At 36.7% G+C, this 20,533-nt stretch overlaps 1 protein-coding gene across 1 annotated transcript in view; it reads left to right on the forward strand.

Moving 5' to 3' along the window:
• Positions 1-20,533, forward strand: part of LOC127857582 (muscle calcium channel subunit alpha-1-like) — a 175,743-nt gene that overhangs the window by 66,241 nt on the left and 88,969 nt on the right. The window contains exons 4-7 of the mRNA XM_052394059.1: positions 10,453-10,592; positions 12,590-12,699; positions 18,694-18,846; positions 19,998-20,188. Of these exons, the coding sequence (XP_052250019.1) occupies positions 10,453-10,592; positions 12,590-12,699; positions 18,694-18,846; positions 19,998-20,188 (594 nt within the window). The remainder of the gene's footprint in view (positions 1-10,452; positions 10,593-12,589; positions 12,700-18,693; positions 18,847-19,997; positions 20,189-20,533) is intronic.

Genomic DNA, 20,533 nt, shown 5'->3' on the forward strand with positions numbered 1-20,533 from the left:
GAAAATTGAAAATTTTGGTTAAGTTTTGTGTTTAGGTCCATCTTATTCCTTAAGTATCAAAGCTATTGCTTTCATACTTGCAACACTTACTAACTATCATAAGGGGACTGTGCAGGCAAAGCAATTTAACTCTGACTGGCATTTTGACAGAATTATGTGCCCTTTTTATACTTAGAAAATTGAAAAATTTGGTTAAGTTTTGTGTTTAGGTCCACTTTATTCCTACAGTATCAAAGCTATTGCTTTCATACTTGCAACACTTATTAACTATCATAAGGGGACCGTGCAGGCAAAGTTATGTAACTCTGACTTGCATTTGGACGGAATTATGGGCCCTTTATACTTAGAAAATTGAAAATTTGTATCATAGATATTGCTTTCATACTTGGAACACTCACAAACTATCATAAGGGTACAGTAAAAGGACAAGTTGCATAACTCTGGTTGTCATTGTTACGGAATTATGGCCTTTTTTTACTTAGTAACTTTGAATATATGGTTAAATTTTGTGTTTCGATCCACTTTACTTCTTAAGTATCAAGGCTATTGCTTTCAAACTTCAAATACTTTCATGCTATCATGAGGTTACTGTACCTGGCAAGTTGAATTTTACCTTGACCTTTGAATGACCTTGACTCTGAAGGTCAAATTATTAAATTTTGCTAAAATTGCCATAACTTCTTTATTTATGATTAGATTTGATTGATACTTTGACAAAACTACTCTTACCTGACATACCACAATAGACTCCACCCCAAACCATCCCCCGTGCCCTCCCCCCCTCCCCCCCTCCCCCCCCGTGCCCTCCCCCCCCTCCCCCACCCTATTTTTTTTTTTTAAGATCATCTCACAAATGACCACCACACCCTCACACTATACCCCCACCCACCCCCCCACCCCCCCATCCCCCCATTTTTGTTTTTTTGAATTTTTTTTTGAATTTTTTTTTAAGATCATCTCACAAATTACCACCACAACCCTCACACTATACCCCCCCCCCATTTTTTTTTTTTTTTAAACGGTCCCCCCCCCCCCCCCCCCCCCCCCCCCCCCCCCCCCCCCGATTTATTTATTTTTTAATTTTTTTTTCGCTTGTTTGGAAGATAATGTAATAAATGTCCACAACCCCACACTATACACCCCTCTTCACTCCACCCCTCCCTCCTTTGTGATTGAAAATGAGAGTCCCTTCACCTTTAAAAAGAAAATAGATGAGCAGTCTGCACCCGCAAGGCGGTGCTCTTGTTTAATTTTGTTATAAAAATATACTGGACCTTACAGAAATTAAATTTCATCATTCTTTTTTGTTTATGTGTTTTGAAATTCTAGCAATGGTAAGAAAGCAATTTATGATTTTTCTTCTGTACTTGTTATTTACTCTTTAAATTGGTTTGAAATAATTTGTTCTTTTAAATGGTATATCAACGAAGTGTTGTAATCCTTAATTATGTCAGATTCTGATTGGTTGATTGACTCCTCGTCAAAAGCTAAGCTGTACTATAATTTATGCCAGGAAACTGTCTGCGCTGTTTGCTTAAAGGAATTTCTGTAAGAAATATTCTAAATATAGAAATAAATATACTAGACATCCCTCATTTTGGAAATAAATTGATCCAATTTGAAAGGATGGGAGAGTCCACTCGGCATAAATGGTTTAATGTGTTCTAATGCTCAGGGCATAGTTCCAATCGGATGTAAAATATTCTCAATAAAACCATCAAAATGACATCTCATAATTTTTACCAATCAAATGCTGGTATAAGCTGGTATACCCCTTACCAAATATGGACACTTAGTGGAACACCATCACCATATTTGGAGACTGCCATAGAACACCATGGGTACACCATAAAACCATATGAAACACATTGTTTCCCTATCAAAATCACAAAAAATGGCTAAGTTTTAGATGTGACATTACAATAAAGATATATGATCTCCCTTTCAACTTATCAAACCAGGATTCTTAACACAAAGAGGTGTGGTCAAGACCCTGTCAACATTCCAAGTCTTGAAAAACAGTAATATCAACGTGCTGCTTGTCTGCAACAATTGTCTGCTAGTCTGCAACACCATCTGTTACTTCACTTAAGATGAATGCACTTCTGTTACTGAAAAATAAAAAAAACAACATTTGTAGCAATATTGGTGAAGAGCAACAAAGATTTTGTAGGTGTAAAGAGTTTGTTCTAAATTACTTGAGCAGTCATAGATATGTTACGCACCCAATGTGTTTTGTGCAAGAGGAAATATTTACATATATATTGCCTGCAATTTATCTGTTAAAATAATCTTGCATCTGAAGGTCTATTAGAACAATACTTGATACTTGCCTCTATTGTGTCGCTGAGCACTTTTAATTAAAGGGACCGTTTCACAGATTTTGGCAATTGTATTGAAGTCTGTCATTAAATGCTTGAATGTGATAAATGTTAACATTTGAGCTAACTAGCTCCAGTGAAAAACTATATACAAAAATAAAGAAAGAAAGTAATCCTCAACTGGGCTCGAACCACAGACCCTTTGAGTAAAAGTCTAACTCTTAAACCACTCGGCCATCTGTGCTCTCAAATCGTGTGGTGTTTTTTATACTAACATAAGTATATTATCCTAGTTGTGTCACAAAATATAATGAAAACAACACAACTCTGCACTTTTTTCAATAGTTTTGCGTTTAAAACACTTTATAATTTTCAGGGTTTTAAATTGTCAAAATATGCATATAATGGATATTTTTGAGCATCGTAAATGTTCAGTATTACTGTTTCCTCACAAATAGCGTAACTAAAAAAAATCTGCCAATTTTATATAATTGTTTTCAATTTTGTCAATTTACTAAATGTGAAAAAGTCCCTTTTACACACAATCATCACCTGACCTCATGTTGACCTACTTACCCCCATTACAGGTAATGGGGGCTATATAGGAGTCACTTTGTTGGTCTGTCTGTCTGTCTGTCTGTCTGTCTGTCGGTATGTCTGTCCCAAAAATGTGATCTGATCTGCACCAAAATTGGTCAGAAGATGTATCTAGATGATGTCTAGGTCAAGTTTTAATATGGGTCATTCCGTGTCAAAAACTAGGTCACGGGGTCACTTAGTGCGTTTTAAACAGAAAGTTTGTCTGGACCATAACTTTTAAAATGACTTGGTACATATGTTCATCATCATGGGACGGTGTGTCGCATGAAAGAAGTACGTCAATATCTCAAAGGTCAAAGTCACACTTTGATTTCAAATGTAAAATGCAGGCCATTATAAAATTAGTTGTTTATTGTGAGATTTTTAAATCATTTGGCACATTTGTTCACCATTATTGGACGGTGTGTCGTGCGAAAGAATTATGGTGATATCTCCAAGGTCAAGGTCACACGTTGAGTTCAAAGGTAAAAAATGGCCATAAATGACCTTGTCCTGGCCATAACTATGTTGTTAATGGTGAGATTTTAAAATCATTTGGCAAATTTGTTCACCATCATTGGACGGTGTGTCATGCGAAAGAATTACGTCGATAACTCAAAGGTCAAGGTCACACTTTGAGTTCAAAGGTCAAAAATGGCAATAAATAAGCTTGTCCGGGCCATAACTATATCGTTTATTGTGAGATTTTAAAATCTTTTGGCACATTTGTTCACCATCATTTGACGGTGTGTCACGCGAAAGAATTACGTCTATATTTCCAAGGTCAAGGTCACACTTTGAGTTCAAAGGTCAAAAATGGCCATAGATGAGCCTGTCCGGGCCATAACTATGTCTTCATTGTGAGATTTTAAAATCATTTGTTCACCATCATTGGACGGTGTGTCACACGAAAAAATTATGTTGATATCTCCAAGGTCAAGGTCACACTTTGAGTTTAAAGGTCAAAAATTGCCATACAAAATTTTGTCCGGGCCATAACTATGTCATTCATTGTGAGATTTTAAAATGACTCTGTACATTTATTTTGTTCACAGTCATTGAATGGCGTGACATGCGAAAGAATTCAAGAGTTCGCGGGTCAAAATGGCCATAAATGATAATGGCACAATAATTCTGAAAAATGGCCATAAATTTGCTTGTCTTGTTTTGTGAAGACAGCATGAAAAATAGTCTATGTCAATACAGCATGAGGGGGTATACGTCACGTCTGTGACAAAGCTCTAGTTCAGAAAGTCTTAATTCTTAGTTATCACAAAATGTGTTTGGTATAACATCAATGTCTCTTTCTACGAAGAATTGATATTTGCTTGGATGATATATGAACACTATTAACACAAACACAACATCTGACCTTAATTTGACCTTGACATTGGTCTACTTTTGTACTAAGACTAATTCAGGAATCCAAATTCTTGGTTAACCCAAATTGACAGTGTGATTCAGATCAATACTTTAAAGCTTGTATACTTCCAATCAGCAAGTTCACATCATCTGACCTCATTTAAAGCTTGTATACTTCCAATCAGCAATCTCACATCATCTCACCTCATTTAAAGCTTGTATACTTCCAATCAGCAATCTCACATCATCTCACCTCATTTAAAGCTTGTATACTTCCAATCAGCAATCTCACATCATCTCACCTCATTTAAAGCTTGTATACTTCCAATCAGCAATCTCACATCATCTCACCTCATTTAAAGCTTGTATACTTCCAATCAGCAATCTCACATCATCTGACCTCATTTTGACTTTTAAATTGACCCTATTTGGACCAGGAGTTACTGAAATGAATTCTGGCAAGGATTATACCTGGGGCATCAGCATTTGTTGAACGCAGCATCTTGTTATTAAATGTAGATAAAAAATTTGTTTTTAACTTTTTTATAAAGTTATATCATTATTTATACTTTTGAAATTTACCTAATTGTTGCTATGTCCTGTTAAATAAAGCATGTATCATACGATTAACATGTGTTCGGCACTGTAATGTATCAGTGCTACCGAAAGTGGATTTGGCTACTTTTGCAAAAGCAAAAAGGTGATAATTTGTTTTCTCAGATTTAGAACCTAGGTACACTGATTATCACTGCAATCTCAGATAATTAGGGGTGAATGTCTTACACAGCATTCCTAGTCCATATGGACTCCACTTTTTCTGAGATAATCTCCCAGTACACTGAAGCCAACAACTTTGCAATAAATTATAACAATTTCCTGGTATTTATTTGTGTATCTGGTGTGATAATCAAAATTGAGCCGTAGGGTTGATGTAAAACGTTTTCTATAATTTTGATGTGTACATATGTGCGTGCGGTGCTATTTTCCATGTGGTATTTCAGTTTGTTCAATTTTATGGTTTTGAGTATGCATGGTATTGTGCATAATTATGTTTAGATCTGCAATCTGCAAAATGCATTACAACTACTTCCATTTTGGTTTGTTACACTATGGGCCATTATAACAGCTAGCAAATTACAAATAATGTACATATCTTTATCATTTTGTTTATGAAAAGGCTTGACAATTCATCTTTTAGCGTTGTGCCCCATATTTTGCAATATATCATATTTGCCCTTGTTATTGTTTAAGAGAGGCAAACATTAAATCTATTTCAAATACCATTTGTAAAATTTTGGGGATACAAAAAATGGTACTTTGACAAAAAAATTGGCAGTGTGATATATATTTCACCATTTAATAGCAGCCTTTTTGCATATTGGACTGCTGCATTAATAGGACAAAAGTCATGCTTGCATGAAAACAGTGCACTACCAGTTTTCTTGAAAAAATGCAGGTTGGCTAAGATACTTAAAATGTCTGTGCCAGCCAGGTGTGGGAGTATGTTATCAATCAGAGGGAAAAATGGTAATGGATTCTAAAAGAATTCTTGAGAAAAATTGATAGTGCTTGTGTTTTACTTGTTGTTTTTTTGCAAAGAAAGATAATTATATAAAAAATTATCAACTCCTCCACATACAAGGATAAAAAGTTAACCCATTTATGCCTAGCGTCCTGAAAAAAGGACTTTGCAAACAGCGTAGACCCAGATGAGACGCCGCATGAGGCGGCGTCTCATCTGGGTCTACAGGGCCCTCATTTGGCCGTTTTTACCGCCGAATATCGGCGGCTTCCCCCATGAAAAAGTATACTTTTTTCCCCTTTTTCAGCTAAAATTCCCCCTCCAATTTTTTTTTTTTTTTTTTTTTTTTTTTTTTCTACCTATGTTGCCAGCTGGTATGGTGCTACTAACCTTTGATTAAATTTTATTTTTTTATTTATGTAAAGCACATTAAAATATAGCAATTTTAGGTGTTGAATGGTTGGTGAAAAGATCTTATAAAATTCCCCTTTTCGCCCAAAATGACGCGAAATTCCCCCTTATGAGGGCTGTGGGTGGCTTACCCTAGCAGCAAGAGAGGGCCCTGGTCTACGCTGTTTTCTTATAGGAATTTCTGTAAGAAATATTCTAAATATAGAAAAAAGTATACTAGACATCCCTAATTTTGGCAATAAATTGATCCAATTTAGAAGGATGGGAGAGTCCACTAGGCATAAATGGTTTAAGAATTTACCTGTGAGATGAAAACATATGGTTTTTTAGTTGAGGATAAAGATTCTTCAAGATTTGAGCCTTGCTCTTAGATAACGAGGATAATAATGAATGTGATTAAAGTAACTTTCCAGATTAACCTCGAAAGTCTTATCAGGTTAATCAGGGACAACACTTACATTTCTGCCTATTACATTTTTTATTTCATGGATGTATCATCTTAAACGAAATCCAGTATAGGCGGAATGAGTTGTCTGTTATTGGTCTGAGCAGTAGGCATAAGCTTATCTAGGACAATACTCCCACATTTAGCCTTGGCATTAACTTATCTAGGACAATACTCCCACATTCAGCCTTGGCATAAACTTATCTAGGACAATACTCCCACATTCAGCCTTGGCATAAGCTTATCTAGGACAATACTCCCACATTCAGCCTTGGCATAAGCTTATCTAGGACAATACTCCCACATTCAGCCTTGGCATAAGCTTATCTAGGACAATACTCCCACATTCAGCCTTGGCATAAACTTATCTAGGACAATACTCCCACATTCAGCCTTGGCATAAGCTTATCTAGGGCATAAGCTTATCTAGGACAATACTCCCACATTCAGCCTTGGCATAAGCTTATCTAGGACAATACTCCCACATTCAGCCTTGGCATAAACTTATCTAGGACAATACTCCCACATTCAGCCTTGTTTTCCATTTGGTTCTTGTGACCACACTTCCAGGTCTGTGGATATCTTGCACTTTCTTAGGATCTCCAGGGATAACCCAAACACAACATTTAGTGAATGTTATCTCAGGGCAGCCCCATCAACAGCCAGTATGCTTATAAAAGTGCATGTTCACTTTTACTCCATATACCTTGCTTTATGTTATTCCATCATGTTTACCTGTTTGAAGGTCTGCCATGAATCTTGTTGTTTGGATCTAAAATACAGTGTTTATACAGAATCTGTTTATAGAGAACAGATTTAGTGTTTCTATGTAGTTTTCACAGTATGCGGGTGTTTCATGGTATATGGTTAAATTCACAGCCATCCTTTTGTCATGGGAAATATCAGAAATGTTTGATTCCAGATAATCGATGGTGTTTGTTTCCTGTCTGAGTTGCTATCTAGGTAATCTTCTAGATTTTCATCATTTGAATATTGTTTCTCATTCAAAAATACAACTCAGAGTTCATGGCATATTCATTGCTGATTAATTCCTCGCAAAACATTCAAGATTTGGACTTCTGTTGTGAGGATAGTTATTTGTTGGCTATTACCTTATACATCAACAGGCATACAATGATAAGTTTTTTAATATCCGCTATTGAGACCTTTGGGGCAAGGCTTCTCTTGAAAAACCCGCATAAATGTTCATCTCATGAAAATAAATTCCTATAATAATACAACAAAAAACAAACAGAGATGCAGAAAATAATTTTATAGATTTTAGAAATGTATAACTTGTCCTCAATATTTAAGTCTTCCTGTTCACAAAATTCTTCTTTAATGTTTTACGATTATAATTTGTGTGTATATGTTAAATTTGGAGAAAAAGCATTATAACCAACAAGTGTCATTTATGTTTTGTATTACTCTTGCAAATTTATTCATCTTGTGTGGTTTATTAAGCAAGAACAAACATGCAATGTTGATCTATTGATATGAGGTCTTCACCATAATCGCATGAATTATAAATACATTATAAAGACATTTAGATGATGATAGTGGCTAGAAAGTTCCTTGGAAATTAATAAATAAGTCTTTTACTAAATAACCTAGTTGCATGGGAACTCATTTCTATGGGATTACCATGGTAACAGAAATCAATTTTGTGTATGTATGGTATCTGCAGGTGGCATTGTGCTTTCACACATAAGATATAGGCTAGTGGTAAGGGTGACAGAGATGTGTGACTATTTTTGGCCCCCTTTGGAAATGTTTTTAATGTAACAATCTGCCCAGCACAATTGTTAGTGACCAATGAGGTGTGGGCTGCTGTTATTAAATATCCCTTATTATACCCTTCATGATGTATTATGGTTATTAAATAGGAATAACACCAACAACAAATCATTTCCAAAAACCCTTTACCCCTTAGATATGTATTTTTACGCATTTGTAGTCACTTAAAAAGTTAAATTTAATGAAAGACCTTTCTTACTAGATTCAAGTTTTAAAGGCTTCATTTCCAACCCTTGGATACTGATGAACAGCAAGCAGCATTAAACCTGAACTGACTGCAAGTTACGCACATGCTGTTCAGGTTTTATGCTGATTGCACATAGCCATTTTCACTTTGCTTCTGAGTGGAAAAGGGTTAAGGTGGACATTTTTTGTCCTGATTAGCCTGTGTGGACTGCACTGGCTAATCAGAGAGGGAGAGGACACTTTACACACATACATCAAGCCCCATTGTATGTAAGCAAGGCTCCTATTATCCACATTAGACCTGACTACTAGAAAATCATTGGTCATTTAGTTTAGTTGGATTTAAAAAAGGTCAGTTAACCCTTTGCATGCTGGGAAATTTGTCGTCTGCTAAAATGTCGTCTGCAGAATTTCTAAAATTAGCATTTTCTTCGATTTTTTTCAAAGAATACTATCAGAATAGCAAACAGTTTGGATCCTGATGAGACGCCACGTCATCTGGATCCAAACTGTTTGCAAAGGCCTTTAAAATTCAGCTCCAGCGCTTTAAGGGTTAATTGCTGAAAAAAGACAAATTTTTACTAGTTTTGTAGTATTTAATTAGTTGTTTGCCCCCTAAATACATTTTCCCATTTCACTTGATTTTGTATTAATCATGAAATCCATTCTAAGAAAATGAGAGTAATTTACACCTGAGGATTTCACATTGTTTACCTTACATGTGAAAAAGGTGCTTGTAACAAATCTTGATAAAAAACAAACAAACTCAGCAGTCAATCGTCTCTAGTTCTTAAGCATTTTATGTGTTTTCCCCCTAAAATAAACTTGCTCATTTAGCTAAATGGGCTAATAATTATGCAATCCATTATATGAAAAAACGCAGTAATTGACCGCGGAGCTGAATATCTTCACTTATTATATAATGCTTACTTATGATGCAAGTGAACGTATCAGATCTTGATGAAATTCATCAGCAATTAAGAAACTTAATGTTTAAATTGATTTCTAATATTAGTTAATAGGTATTATTTACCATGGTAACAATACCAACATAAATTCCAAAGGAAGCTTAATTGGAGACAAAGCATTAGACCTCCAGGATTCTTTGCTTTCCCTGTTCTCGGTTCTAATACCATTATTTTGATTGAATTATCTGGTCAAGGACACTCATTCAAATGAGTTGTCCTTTGAGAAAACGTAACATGGTAATGATGGCATGGCAAAACATGGTAATGATGGCATGGCGGTAATGATGATCCTTTTTTGATGATCCATAAATAGTATAAGTGGACAATGGTAATTCTGGACAATCTACGATACTGGTAATTCCAATAATGGTGATAATGCTGATTGTTTTTGTGTGGTGGTGTTGATGCTGATGGTGTTCTGGAAAAACGGGGCTTAATGCATATGCATAAACTGCTTACCCAAATTTAGCCTGTGCAGTAAGCACAGGATAATCAGGGATGACACTTTCCACCTACACTGGACATTTCTGCCTAGACTTTTTTGCTAAGAAGAGACTGCCTTTAAACGAAAAATTCCATTAAAGCAGAAAGTGCTGTCCCTGATTAGCCTGTGTGGATTGCACAGGCTAATCTGGGACAACACTTTAAGCCAATGCATTAAGCCCACCTTCCCTAGAACGTGATTCTTATGATTGTTATAATGCTGATTACTGTAGTGTTTTGTTGTTGCTAGAGGTGGTGGGGGTGTTGATGCTGTTGATATTCTCTATTTCAGAAGAACATAGAGTACATCTTTCTGGTGATATTCTCTATTTCAGGAGAACATAGACTACATCTTTCTGGTGATATTCTCTATTTCAGGAGAACATAGAGTACATCTTTCTGGTGATATTTGGGGTGGAGGCGGTTATGAAGATTATAGCCTATGGTTTTCTACTACATTCTGGTGCTTACCTAAGAAATGGCTGGAACATTCTAGATTTTATCATTGTAGTTATAGGGTAAGTAAAAATCACAATATGTTGTATATTTTAATGTTTATCCAAATTTTTTGTATGAGCAGGACAATGTTATTTAACAATGTTTCAATGCTAATTAAAGTCTTGCTCCACTAAAATACACAGACTGAGGTACAATTTGTTTCAATGTCAAGACACAGCATATTTATCTAATTCGTACCGATACATATAACAAAGAAGTGCGTTTTGTTGTCTGATCAATGATTATTATTGATATTAAATGAAAATGTCATTGAAAACGGTTTAAGTTTAACAATATCAATTTGAACTTGTGTTGTCCTTTGTATAATTTTAATTGAACCACATGATGCAAAATGGCTTGTCTGCCATATGCGGCTAGAGTAGGTCCAGCCCAGCCTGTTACTTGGTGTCAAACACGGAAGTGATTTCAATCTTTAATGGTAGAGTTTTCCTTCAAGATATCTGCTTTTCTACAATGCGAAATTACTTGGCCTATGGCAGAGAATTTCATAATACTCTTGTAATTACTGCTTCAGAGAATTTGGACAAAATTAGGAAATAACTTCATAAATTGAGTTGTTTATGTTCAGACAGACACATACAAAGTCTATTTTGGGAGTCATTGGGTATGCATTCTAAGTAGCTTTAGTCCAGCAGGTGTAACTTCTCATTCTGGTCAGGAGCTACGCTGTTCCCTATAAAATCTTGCAAGGTTTCATGGTCTCATTAGCGCAAAGGGTAGGTCTTGGTAAGAATACACAGATGCGCAAATTGGGCTGGAACTTCTCTGGCTGCATATGGCATAAGAGCCATTGGGCTGGAACTTCTCTGGCTGCATATGGCATAAGAGCCATTGGGCTGGAACTTCTCTGGCTGCATATGGCATAAGAGCCATTAGGCTGGAACTTCTCTGGCTGCATATGGCATAAGAGCCATTGGGTTGGAACTTCTCTGGCTGCATATGGCATAAGAGCCATTAGGCTGGAACTTCTCTGGCTGCATATGGCATAAGAGCCATTGGGCTGGAACTTCTCTGGCTGCATATGGCATAAGAGCCATTGGGCTGGAACTTCTCTGGCTGCATATGGCATAAGAGCCATTGGGCTGGAACTTCTCTGGCTGCATATGGCATAAGAGCCATTGGGCTGGAACTTCTCTGGCTGCATATGGCATAAGAGCCATTGGGCTGGAACTTCTCTGGCTGCATATGGCATAAGAGCCACTGGGCTGGAACTTCTCTGGCTGCATATGGCATAAGAGCCATTGGGCTGGAACTTCTCTTGCTGCATATGGCATAAGAGCCATGTTTGCCTGATGAGGTTCCTATATATAAGAACTGAAAAAGCTAGCAGGAATTACTATGCAAGGGAGTGATTGGCACATAATATTGTTCTGATCATTGTGATATCTCTCTTCATACAGAAAAGAAATTAGATGCCAGCATTCAATTTCAGAATTTCACCACAGGCAGTTAATATAACAGTTACTGGAAATAAGGAAATTAGCCTGCCTTCTCTCACAACAGTTACAGTTATAGAGGATTTAAAAGCCATTTTAACTAGATTTTAAAGCAGAATTTGTTTTCTTGTACATTCTAACCTCGCTGTGGGATAATAAGGCTTAATGCAAGAGTATAAAGTGTTTTCCCAAATAAGCCTGTGCAGTCTGCTAAGAATAATCAAGGAAAAACTTTGCACCTAGATTGGATTTTTGTTAGAAGCGACTCTTTTTGAACCCAAAAGTTCATAAAGGCGGGAACAGTTGTCCCTAAATTTACCTGTACAGATTTCACAGGCTAATTTGGGACTTCAGACTTTATTTAGGCACCATTTTCCCAGACTGCGGCTCATGTATATAACCATTTAGCAGTCAGGAAAGAGTTATAGCATGTTGACATTATATTTATGTTCTTTTATAAATGAGTTTTATCACAATTTAGAACTATATCAATGAAGGAATTATGAAACATAATGTGTGTTGGTCACTACATTGACACTTTTTCTTCTTTCTCGTTTCAGAATAATTAGTTTAGTATTATCATTAAGCATAGAAGACGATGTATTCGATATCAAGGCTCTGCGAGCATTTAGGGTGTTACGACCCCTTCGTCTTGTATCCAGAGCCCCAAGTAAGTAAATGAGTCTTGTAATGGGAAAACTGGGGTTAACGCATGCGTGTTATGTTAGTTAACCCTTTCCCACTTAGATACATATTTTGACGCATTTGTAGTCGCGTAGAAAGTTTTATTTAATTAAAAACCTTTTTATGCTCCCGGTAGGGTGGCATATAGAAGTTGAACTGTCCGTCAGTCTGTCCGTCTGTCTGTTCATCCGTCCGAAAACTTTAACATCGGCCATAACTTTTGCAATATTGAAGATAGCAACTTGATATTTGGCATGCATATGTATCTCATGAAGCTGCACATTTTGAGTGGTGAAAGGTCAAGGTCATCCTTCAAGGTCAAAATTCAAAAAATACAATCCAAGGGAAGTAATAGGCTTCAAAAGGGAGATAATTTATAAACCTGCCAAATGATATTGACATTTTATTTCAAAGCGATGCAATAGGGGGCATTGTGTTTCCCAGGTCGGACCTCAAAGAGACCTCGTGAAGAGGTCGGTAGGACCTGTAAATAAACTCTGATATACACACGGGCATTGTGTTTCTGACAAACACATCTCTTGTTTTACTAAATTCAAGTTTTAAAGGTTTCAGTTCCAACCATTTGATACTGATGAGCAGCAAGCAGCATAAAACCTGAACAGACTGTGAGTTACTCGCAGGCTGTTCTGGTTTTATGCTGTTTGCACATAGCCATTTTCACTTAGTTTCTAAGTGGGAAAGGGTGAAGTGTGGTCACATATTAGCCGTACGCTAAGGTTTATCAGGGACAACACTTTCTGCCTTCACTGAATTTTCATTAATAAGATACCTCTTTTAAACAAAAAATTCCATAAAAGTTGATAGTGTCATCCCAAATTACCAAATTAGCCTGTGCAGACTACACAGGCTAATCTCGGATTACTCTTAACGCATGCATTAAACCTAGTTTTCTCAGAAAGCTGTGCAAATATTTGGAGTGGTGTTGGTGCTACGTACAGTTTGTATGGGACAGTTCCTCTGTAATAGCTTTATACTATCACACCTACTGTGAAGCCAATGTTATTAATTGGTTACTTATAATTGGTTTTCTTTTCAAAACCACCCTATCAAATGTTCAAGGAATCTTTTAGTCTAAACTCATATATCAGACATTACAAAAAAATCAATAAATTTAAGATCCAACGAAATTTCTCAACTTAATGAATATACAAATTTTAATCTCATCTAAAAGAAATGAAACCGTTATAAGTTATAGTAAAATGACAATGTTATACTGAGAGAGGAACAATAACTGGGTCAAACTGAGAGTTGATTGATTTTTTTACCACTAGTTATTGGCTGTTATGTCTGAAAAATTAATTTGCTGGTAATTACATGTTTATGAATAGGTTTTTATTTCAAATATTAATATACATCTTTAAATTTGGGAAGTTTATAATGTATTTTCTTATGCAATAGCATAGAATTTATGTTGAATGCATTACTTGGTTGTCTGAATTTTTTCTAGAAAGGATGCAATTTTGCAGAGAATGCATTAGCATCATTTGACAGCAATAAACATATCAGACCCACATGCCTAAAAGCTTACTATCTGAGTACGCCCATTTAAAATGCAATACATTCAAAGTGATACTCTTTAAAAGCCAGACCAACATTTTTTCACAAAAAACAAATGTGGCTCCTGCAGTATATTTGTGTCTTGTTCTGAGAAATCTGGGCTTAATTCATGTGCGTAAAGTGTCATCCCAGATTAGCCTGTGCAGTCCGCACAGGCTAATCAGGGACGACACTTTCCGCCTAAACTTGATTTTCGGTAAGGAGGGACTTTCTTTAAACTAAAAATACCATAAAAGCGGAAAGTGTCATCTCTGATTAGACTGTGCGGACTGCACAGGCTAATCTGGGACGACACTTTACGCAAATGAATTAAGCCCAGTTTTCTCAGAACACGACACAATTGATTGAGCCCCACTCTGTGATAACAGTGCTATAAATGCATGTGTGTTACATGTTGTCCCAAAGCAGCACATTGAGTGAGCACAGACTGATTAAGGACTTCAGTTTCTACCCAGAATGGAGTTTCTTTTACAAGTGACTTACTTTAAACAAACAATGAAATGAAAGAGGAAATTAGAGCCATGCCTGATTAGCCTGTGCTGACTGACTTTACAGGATAATTTTGGACATTTTAACACACACAAATACTTCCCAAATACCACCAAGTATGACTCAATTATCAATCTTTCTGTTGAACTGCATGTTTCCATTGCAATAATAGGAAATAATTGAAAACAGACCTAGCAGATTTCCCATGTTTCGCTTGCATCCTATGTTTCATATTTTTTGCCCACCTTAGCACAACGTGTTCATGATGAGATGTTTTGAACTCCTTTTGTCAGTGATCGGCTGTATAACATAGTACACCCTATTGAAATACGTTTGCTTGTTTAAAGTGTACATTTCCTACATGTTGGAAAAGATCAATATTCAGAAATTAATGGGGTATTGATAAAGACTGATTTCCTTAATAATTTATAAGTAGTTCTTTATCAACTCAATTAATGAAAGTTGATAGTTACAAATGTTCTGTATAAATACTTCAAGATTTTGTATTAGAGAGAGTCGAGTTTGGTTAGCCGTCACGACTGGACGGAGGTGCTCGGCTCATAGATGTTTTACAATGCGAACTATACGATCACTATAATAAAGAATGTTTTTACCATGAATTGGGTTGTTATTCTATCGACTATGTGATAGCTGTGCATCATCTGATGCGCATTTTCAGTGGTTTCTCAATTCTCTTTGGTATAGGACTCGTTCTTATTGATTTTGGGATGAAAAATCACTTAAATATCTATATTGGGAAATGTTAGAGAAAGCTGACTAACATTTAGGTTAAAGCTGCATGATTTTAAACCAGTTTTAATTAGGTAGAGCCCTATAACTGGTCTTTGTTATATCAGGTATAACACAAAAATGGTCATCAACATTTACCTTGTGAACACTCTATAGGTTACATTTATTGCATCTCATGAAACTCAGTCAGAACATTTGGCCCAATAATATCTGGGCTGACTTTGAACTTGGTCACATGTGGTTACAAACCAGGTCACATGTATTGAACATAAGTAAATTATGTATTAATTCATGTTTACTGAGATGGGTCTTCAACTATTTCAGCAGACAACTTCTAGAACTGACCCAGACAATTACAAATAATTGAACAATGCTCTGTGAAAAGGGGGTTTAATGCATGTGCATAAAGTGACGTCCCAGATTAACCTCTGCAGTCTGCACACGCTTATCAGGGACGACATTTTCCACCTAAACTGTATTTTCATCAATAACAGTCTTCCTTTAAATGAAAATAACACTAAAAGCGGAAGGCGTCGTCCCTGTTCTTGGACGACACTTAAAGCTCATTCATTAAGCCCCCTTTTGACAAAGAGCGGCTGAATTACTGTTAAAGGTTATTCACCTTTTGTTAAAAGCTTGAGTGGACTCTAAACTAAAATGTGTCTATGTAGACATACAATTTAGATCTTTAGAAATAGAAATGACAAATCCAAGGGGAAATGTTCCATGTTTAAAGTTACTTGATTAATAGCCCTTCTCAATAGTGCCTTTGAGATCCCAAGAGCTTTGGCTTATGATTGGATATTAAGCAGAAAACTGACTGGCAATAGAATCATTTTTCAAGTTTTAATCGCATGAGTTACCGTGTCAGATGTGGGATTATTGATGTGAATGCAACTGGCAAAAATTAATTTGCAACAGTGTCAAGCTCAATTTCAGTGCCCTAATACATATGCTGGCCATAAGGGGTAGTTTTTTGACATGTGTAAGCACATATATTAGAATACTGTGCCTTAGAATTTCTGTCTCATTTGATTGATATTTGTACCATATTTTTGGCGAAAAGGCAGCTTGACTGTGAGATCTGTGAGACATGGCCTGCACCTTAACAAACATCATGTTTGCTATATTTTGCTTTGACTTGCTTATAAGATGGCGTAAAATAACTTCTGTAAAGGAGCTTTCTCCAGATCTCTCCAAAGATATTTAACCTTTAGCATGCTGGGAAATTTGTCGTCTGCTAAAATGTTGTCTGCTGAATTTCTAAAATGAGCATTTTCTTCGATTTTTTTCAAAGAATACTATCAGAATAGCAAACAGTTTGGATCCTGATAAGACACCAAGTTCTGTGGCGTCTCATCTGGATCCAAACTGTTTGCAAAGGCCTTCAAAATTCGTATCCAGCACTGAAAGAGTTAATAACTGGTTCTTTTAAAGAATGGACCTGAGAGCTCTATAAGCCTAAAATTAGATTAAATACATTTTCAATAATTACATGTAAGTTTGCAAGTACAAGTTAAAGTAAAATAATTAGTTTATCAAAAATCACAGTTTTTAATAGATTTGTGGTTAAATTATTGATAATTCAGATGTCCATGTTTTTTTATACCCCCACAAACGAAGTTTAGGGGGGTATATAGGAGTGAGCTTGTCTGTCGGTCTGTCGGTCGGTCCGTATAAAGTGTCCGCTCTCTAATTCAAGTAGTTTTCATCCGATCTTCACCAAACTTGGTCAGAATTTGTATCTAGATGATCTTAAGGCCAAGTTCCAACATGGGCCATGCCGGGTCAAAAACTAGGTCACGTGGTCACTTAGTGCGTTTTAAACATTCAGCATTTTGTCCGCTCTCTAATTCAAGTAGTTTTCATCGGATCTTCACCAAACTTGGTCAGAAGTTGTATCTACATGATGTCTAGGCCAAGTTTGAACATGGGCCTTGCCGGGTCAAAAACTAGGTCACCGGGTCACTTAGTACGTTTTACACATTGAGCATGGTGTCCGCTCTCTATTTCAAGTAATTTAAATCCAATCTTCACCACACTTGGTCAGAAGTTGTAACTAGATGATGTGTAGGTCAAGTTCGAACATGGGCCATGCCGGGTCAAAAACTAGGTCACGGGGTCACTTAGTGTGTTTTAAACCTCACCATGTTGTCTGCTCTCTAATTCAAGTAGTTTTTTATCCAATCTTCACCAAAATTGGTCAGAAGTTGTATCTTGATAATGTCTAGGGCAAGTTTGAATATGGGTCATGCCGAGTCAAAAACAAGGTGAAGGGGTCACTTAGGGCGTTTTAAACATCACAATGTTGTCCGCTCTCTAATTTAAGTAGTTTTCATCCAATCTTCACCAAACTTGGTCATAAGTTGTATCTAGATGATGTCTAGTTCAAGTTTGAATATGGGTCATGCGGGGTCAAAAACTAGGTCACGGGGTCTCTTAGTGTGTTTTAAACCTCACCATGTTGTCCGCTCTCTAATTCAAGTAATTTTCATCCAATCTTCACCAAACTTGGTCAGAAGTTGTATCTAGATGATGTCTAGTTCAAGTGTGAATATGGGTCATGCCGGGTCAAAAACTAGGTCACAGGGTATCTTAGTGCATTTTAAACCTCACCATGTTGTCTGCTCTCTAATTCAAGTAGTTTTCATCCAATCCTCACCAAACTTGGTCACAAGTTTTATCTAAATGATCTCTAGGACAAGTTTTAACATAGGCCATTCCGGGCCTAAAACTAGGTCATGGGGTCACTTATTGCGTTTTTTAACATTCAGCATGGTGTCAGCTCTCTAATTCAAGTAGTTTACATCCGATCTTCACCAAACTTGGTCAGAAGTTTTATGAAGATGATCTTACGGCCAAGTTAGAACATGGACCTTTCTGGGTCAAAAACTAGGTCAAGGGGTCACTTAGTGCGTTTTAAAAATTGAGCATGGTGTCCGCTGTTTTTTTGTGAAGACGACATGCAGAATATTATGTGTCAATGCGGCATGTGGGGGTATTCGTCACGTCTGTGACAAAGCTCTAGTTCTCTCAAATCTAGTCGGTGTGCGGCTTGAATTATAAGTAATTCAGAAATCACCATTTTGTTTTCTCTCATCACTGTTGTTTTTGTCCCTCATCTTGGTTTTACCTCAATCACAGTAATATTCGTCTATTTCAGGTTTGCAGGTGGTCCTCAACTCTATCGTGCGGGCAATGGTGCCTTTATTCCACATTGGTCTCCTTGTCATCTTTGTGATCATCATCTACGCCATTATTGGTCTGGAGCTCTTCTCAGGAAAACTGCATGAAACGTGCTTCATCAATGGAACAAGTAAGAGCAGTCACTGAACTGGGAAAATGGGCCTTAAGTGTCTTGTCAGATTATTCTGTGCAGTATGCATACGGTACTCAGGGACAACACCTTCTGCTTTCATGTACGTTTTTGTTGAAAGGAAGTGTCTTCTAAACAAAAATCCAGTGTTGGTGTAAGTGTTGTCCCTGAAGTGTTGGTGTAAGTGTTGGTGTAAGTGTTGTCCCTGAAGTGTTGGTGTAAGTGTTGTCCCTGATCAGCCTATGGGGACTGCACAGGTTAATCTGGGATGACAATTTCCATAAATGCATTAAGTCCAGTTTTCCCTGAACAAAAATAGGACTGTAAAGCACCGATGCAACACTCTTTCAAAAAGTAAAACTTTGCTTCGTTTGTTTCTTCTAGACAAAATAATGATAGTTTGGTATAAATGAATCATCATTTGCCCAAACGCTTTGAAGCATTATTAAAATGATTTCTTATAAACAAAATACTTTTCTGTGATACTAAGAACTGATATCATTTGAACATGCAGTAAATTAATTATGGTGTTCAGGGGCTTTAAATGTTTAGAATGCTATACATGTATGACTTTCTTTTTAATGAGTGTCTTCCAACTTCGCAATTGAAATGAATTAGTCATGTTGTTAATTTGGTGGTAGGTTGTTGTCATTCCTGAGTTTTATATCAATATTTATTAATTTTTACTTGTGCTCTCTTTAACATGTTAGTACAAAACATACTAATAACAAAAAAGGAAATAAAATAAGCTTACACATTTATAATTATTAAAAGACATGTTTGCTTCAATACTATAAGGTTTAATATGCTTTTAAAGTTTTGAAAGACTGGGTCCTGGATATAATGAGGTCTCTTGATAATAGATATGAGCCTTGCTTTGAGACATTGGGGCTTAATGCATGCTTATAACGTATTAATCTAGATTAGCCTGTTCAGTTTGCACAGGCTATTCGGAGACAATACTTTCAGCTGTAATGGTCTTTTTGTGTGGGCTTAAATGAGGTCTCTTCTTAGCAAAAATTATGTTAAGCTGAAAGTGTCGTCGCTGATTAGCCTGTGCAGACTGCACCGGCTTATCTGGGACGACACTAAACACACATGCATTAAACCCCGTTTTCTCAGAGTATAATATTTAATATATGTCTTTATAGCGGAGTATGCCAGTGAAGATCAAAATCCGTGTGGGAAGGGATACAAGTGCGACGCCACCGCGGGCCACGTGTGTGCAACAGGGTGGGATGGGCCCAACGACGGGATCACTAACTTTGACAACATCGGCCTTGCCATGCTCACCGTGTTCCAGTGCATCACCATGGAGGGATGGACTGACGTGCTTTATGATGTAAGCCAAGGGGGATTACCTTTCACCAGGCAGAGTGCTTTTGTATGTTTTTTAAGGGTATTCCGTGAGGGCTGTTTATTTACCAAATGAAAGATGTGCAAAGCAACAAGACTTTCTACTTTTGTCTGTCTTTTAATGCCCCCTCCCCCCCCAGAATTTTTTTTTCTTCATGTTGAGAAGCATGTAGTGGTTGGCCAAATGATCTTCCTTTTCTCAGAACCTTAGTACTAGGTTAACCCTAAACAACATGTGTTTTATTACATAAATTATGCTTCCTACAAAGATCTAATACATGAATGGATGTTATATTCTAACACTATCCACACTTAAATCACTTAGTCTCAT

The sequence above is a fragment of the Dreissena polymorpha genome, chromosome 1 (assembly GCF_020536995.1).
Source record: "Dreissena polymorpha isolate Duluth1 chromosome 1, UMN_Dpol_1.0, whole genome shotgun sequence".
In the NCBI taxonomy this organism is placed as follows: Eukaryota; Metazoa; Mollusca; class Bivalvia; order Myida; family Dreissenidae; genus Dreissena; species Dreissena polymorpha.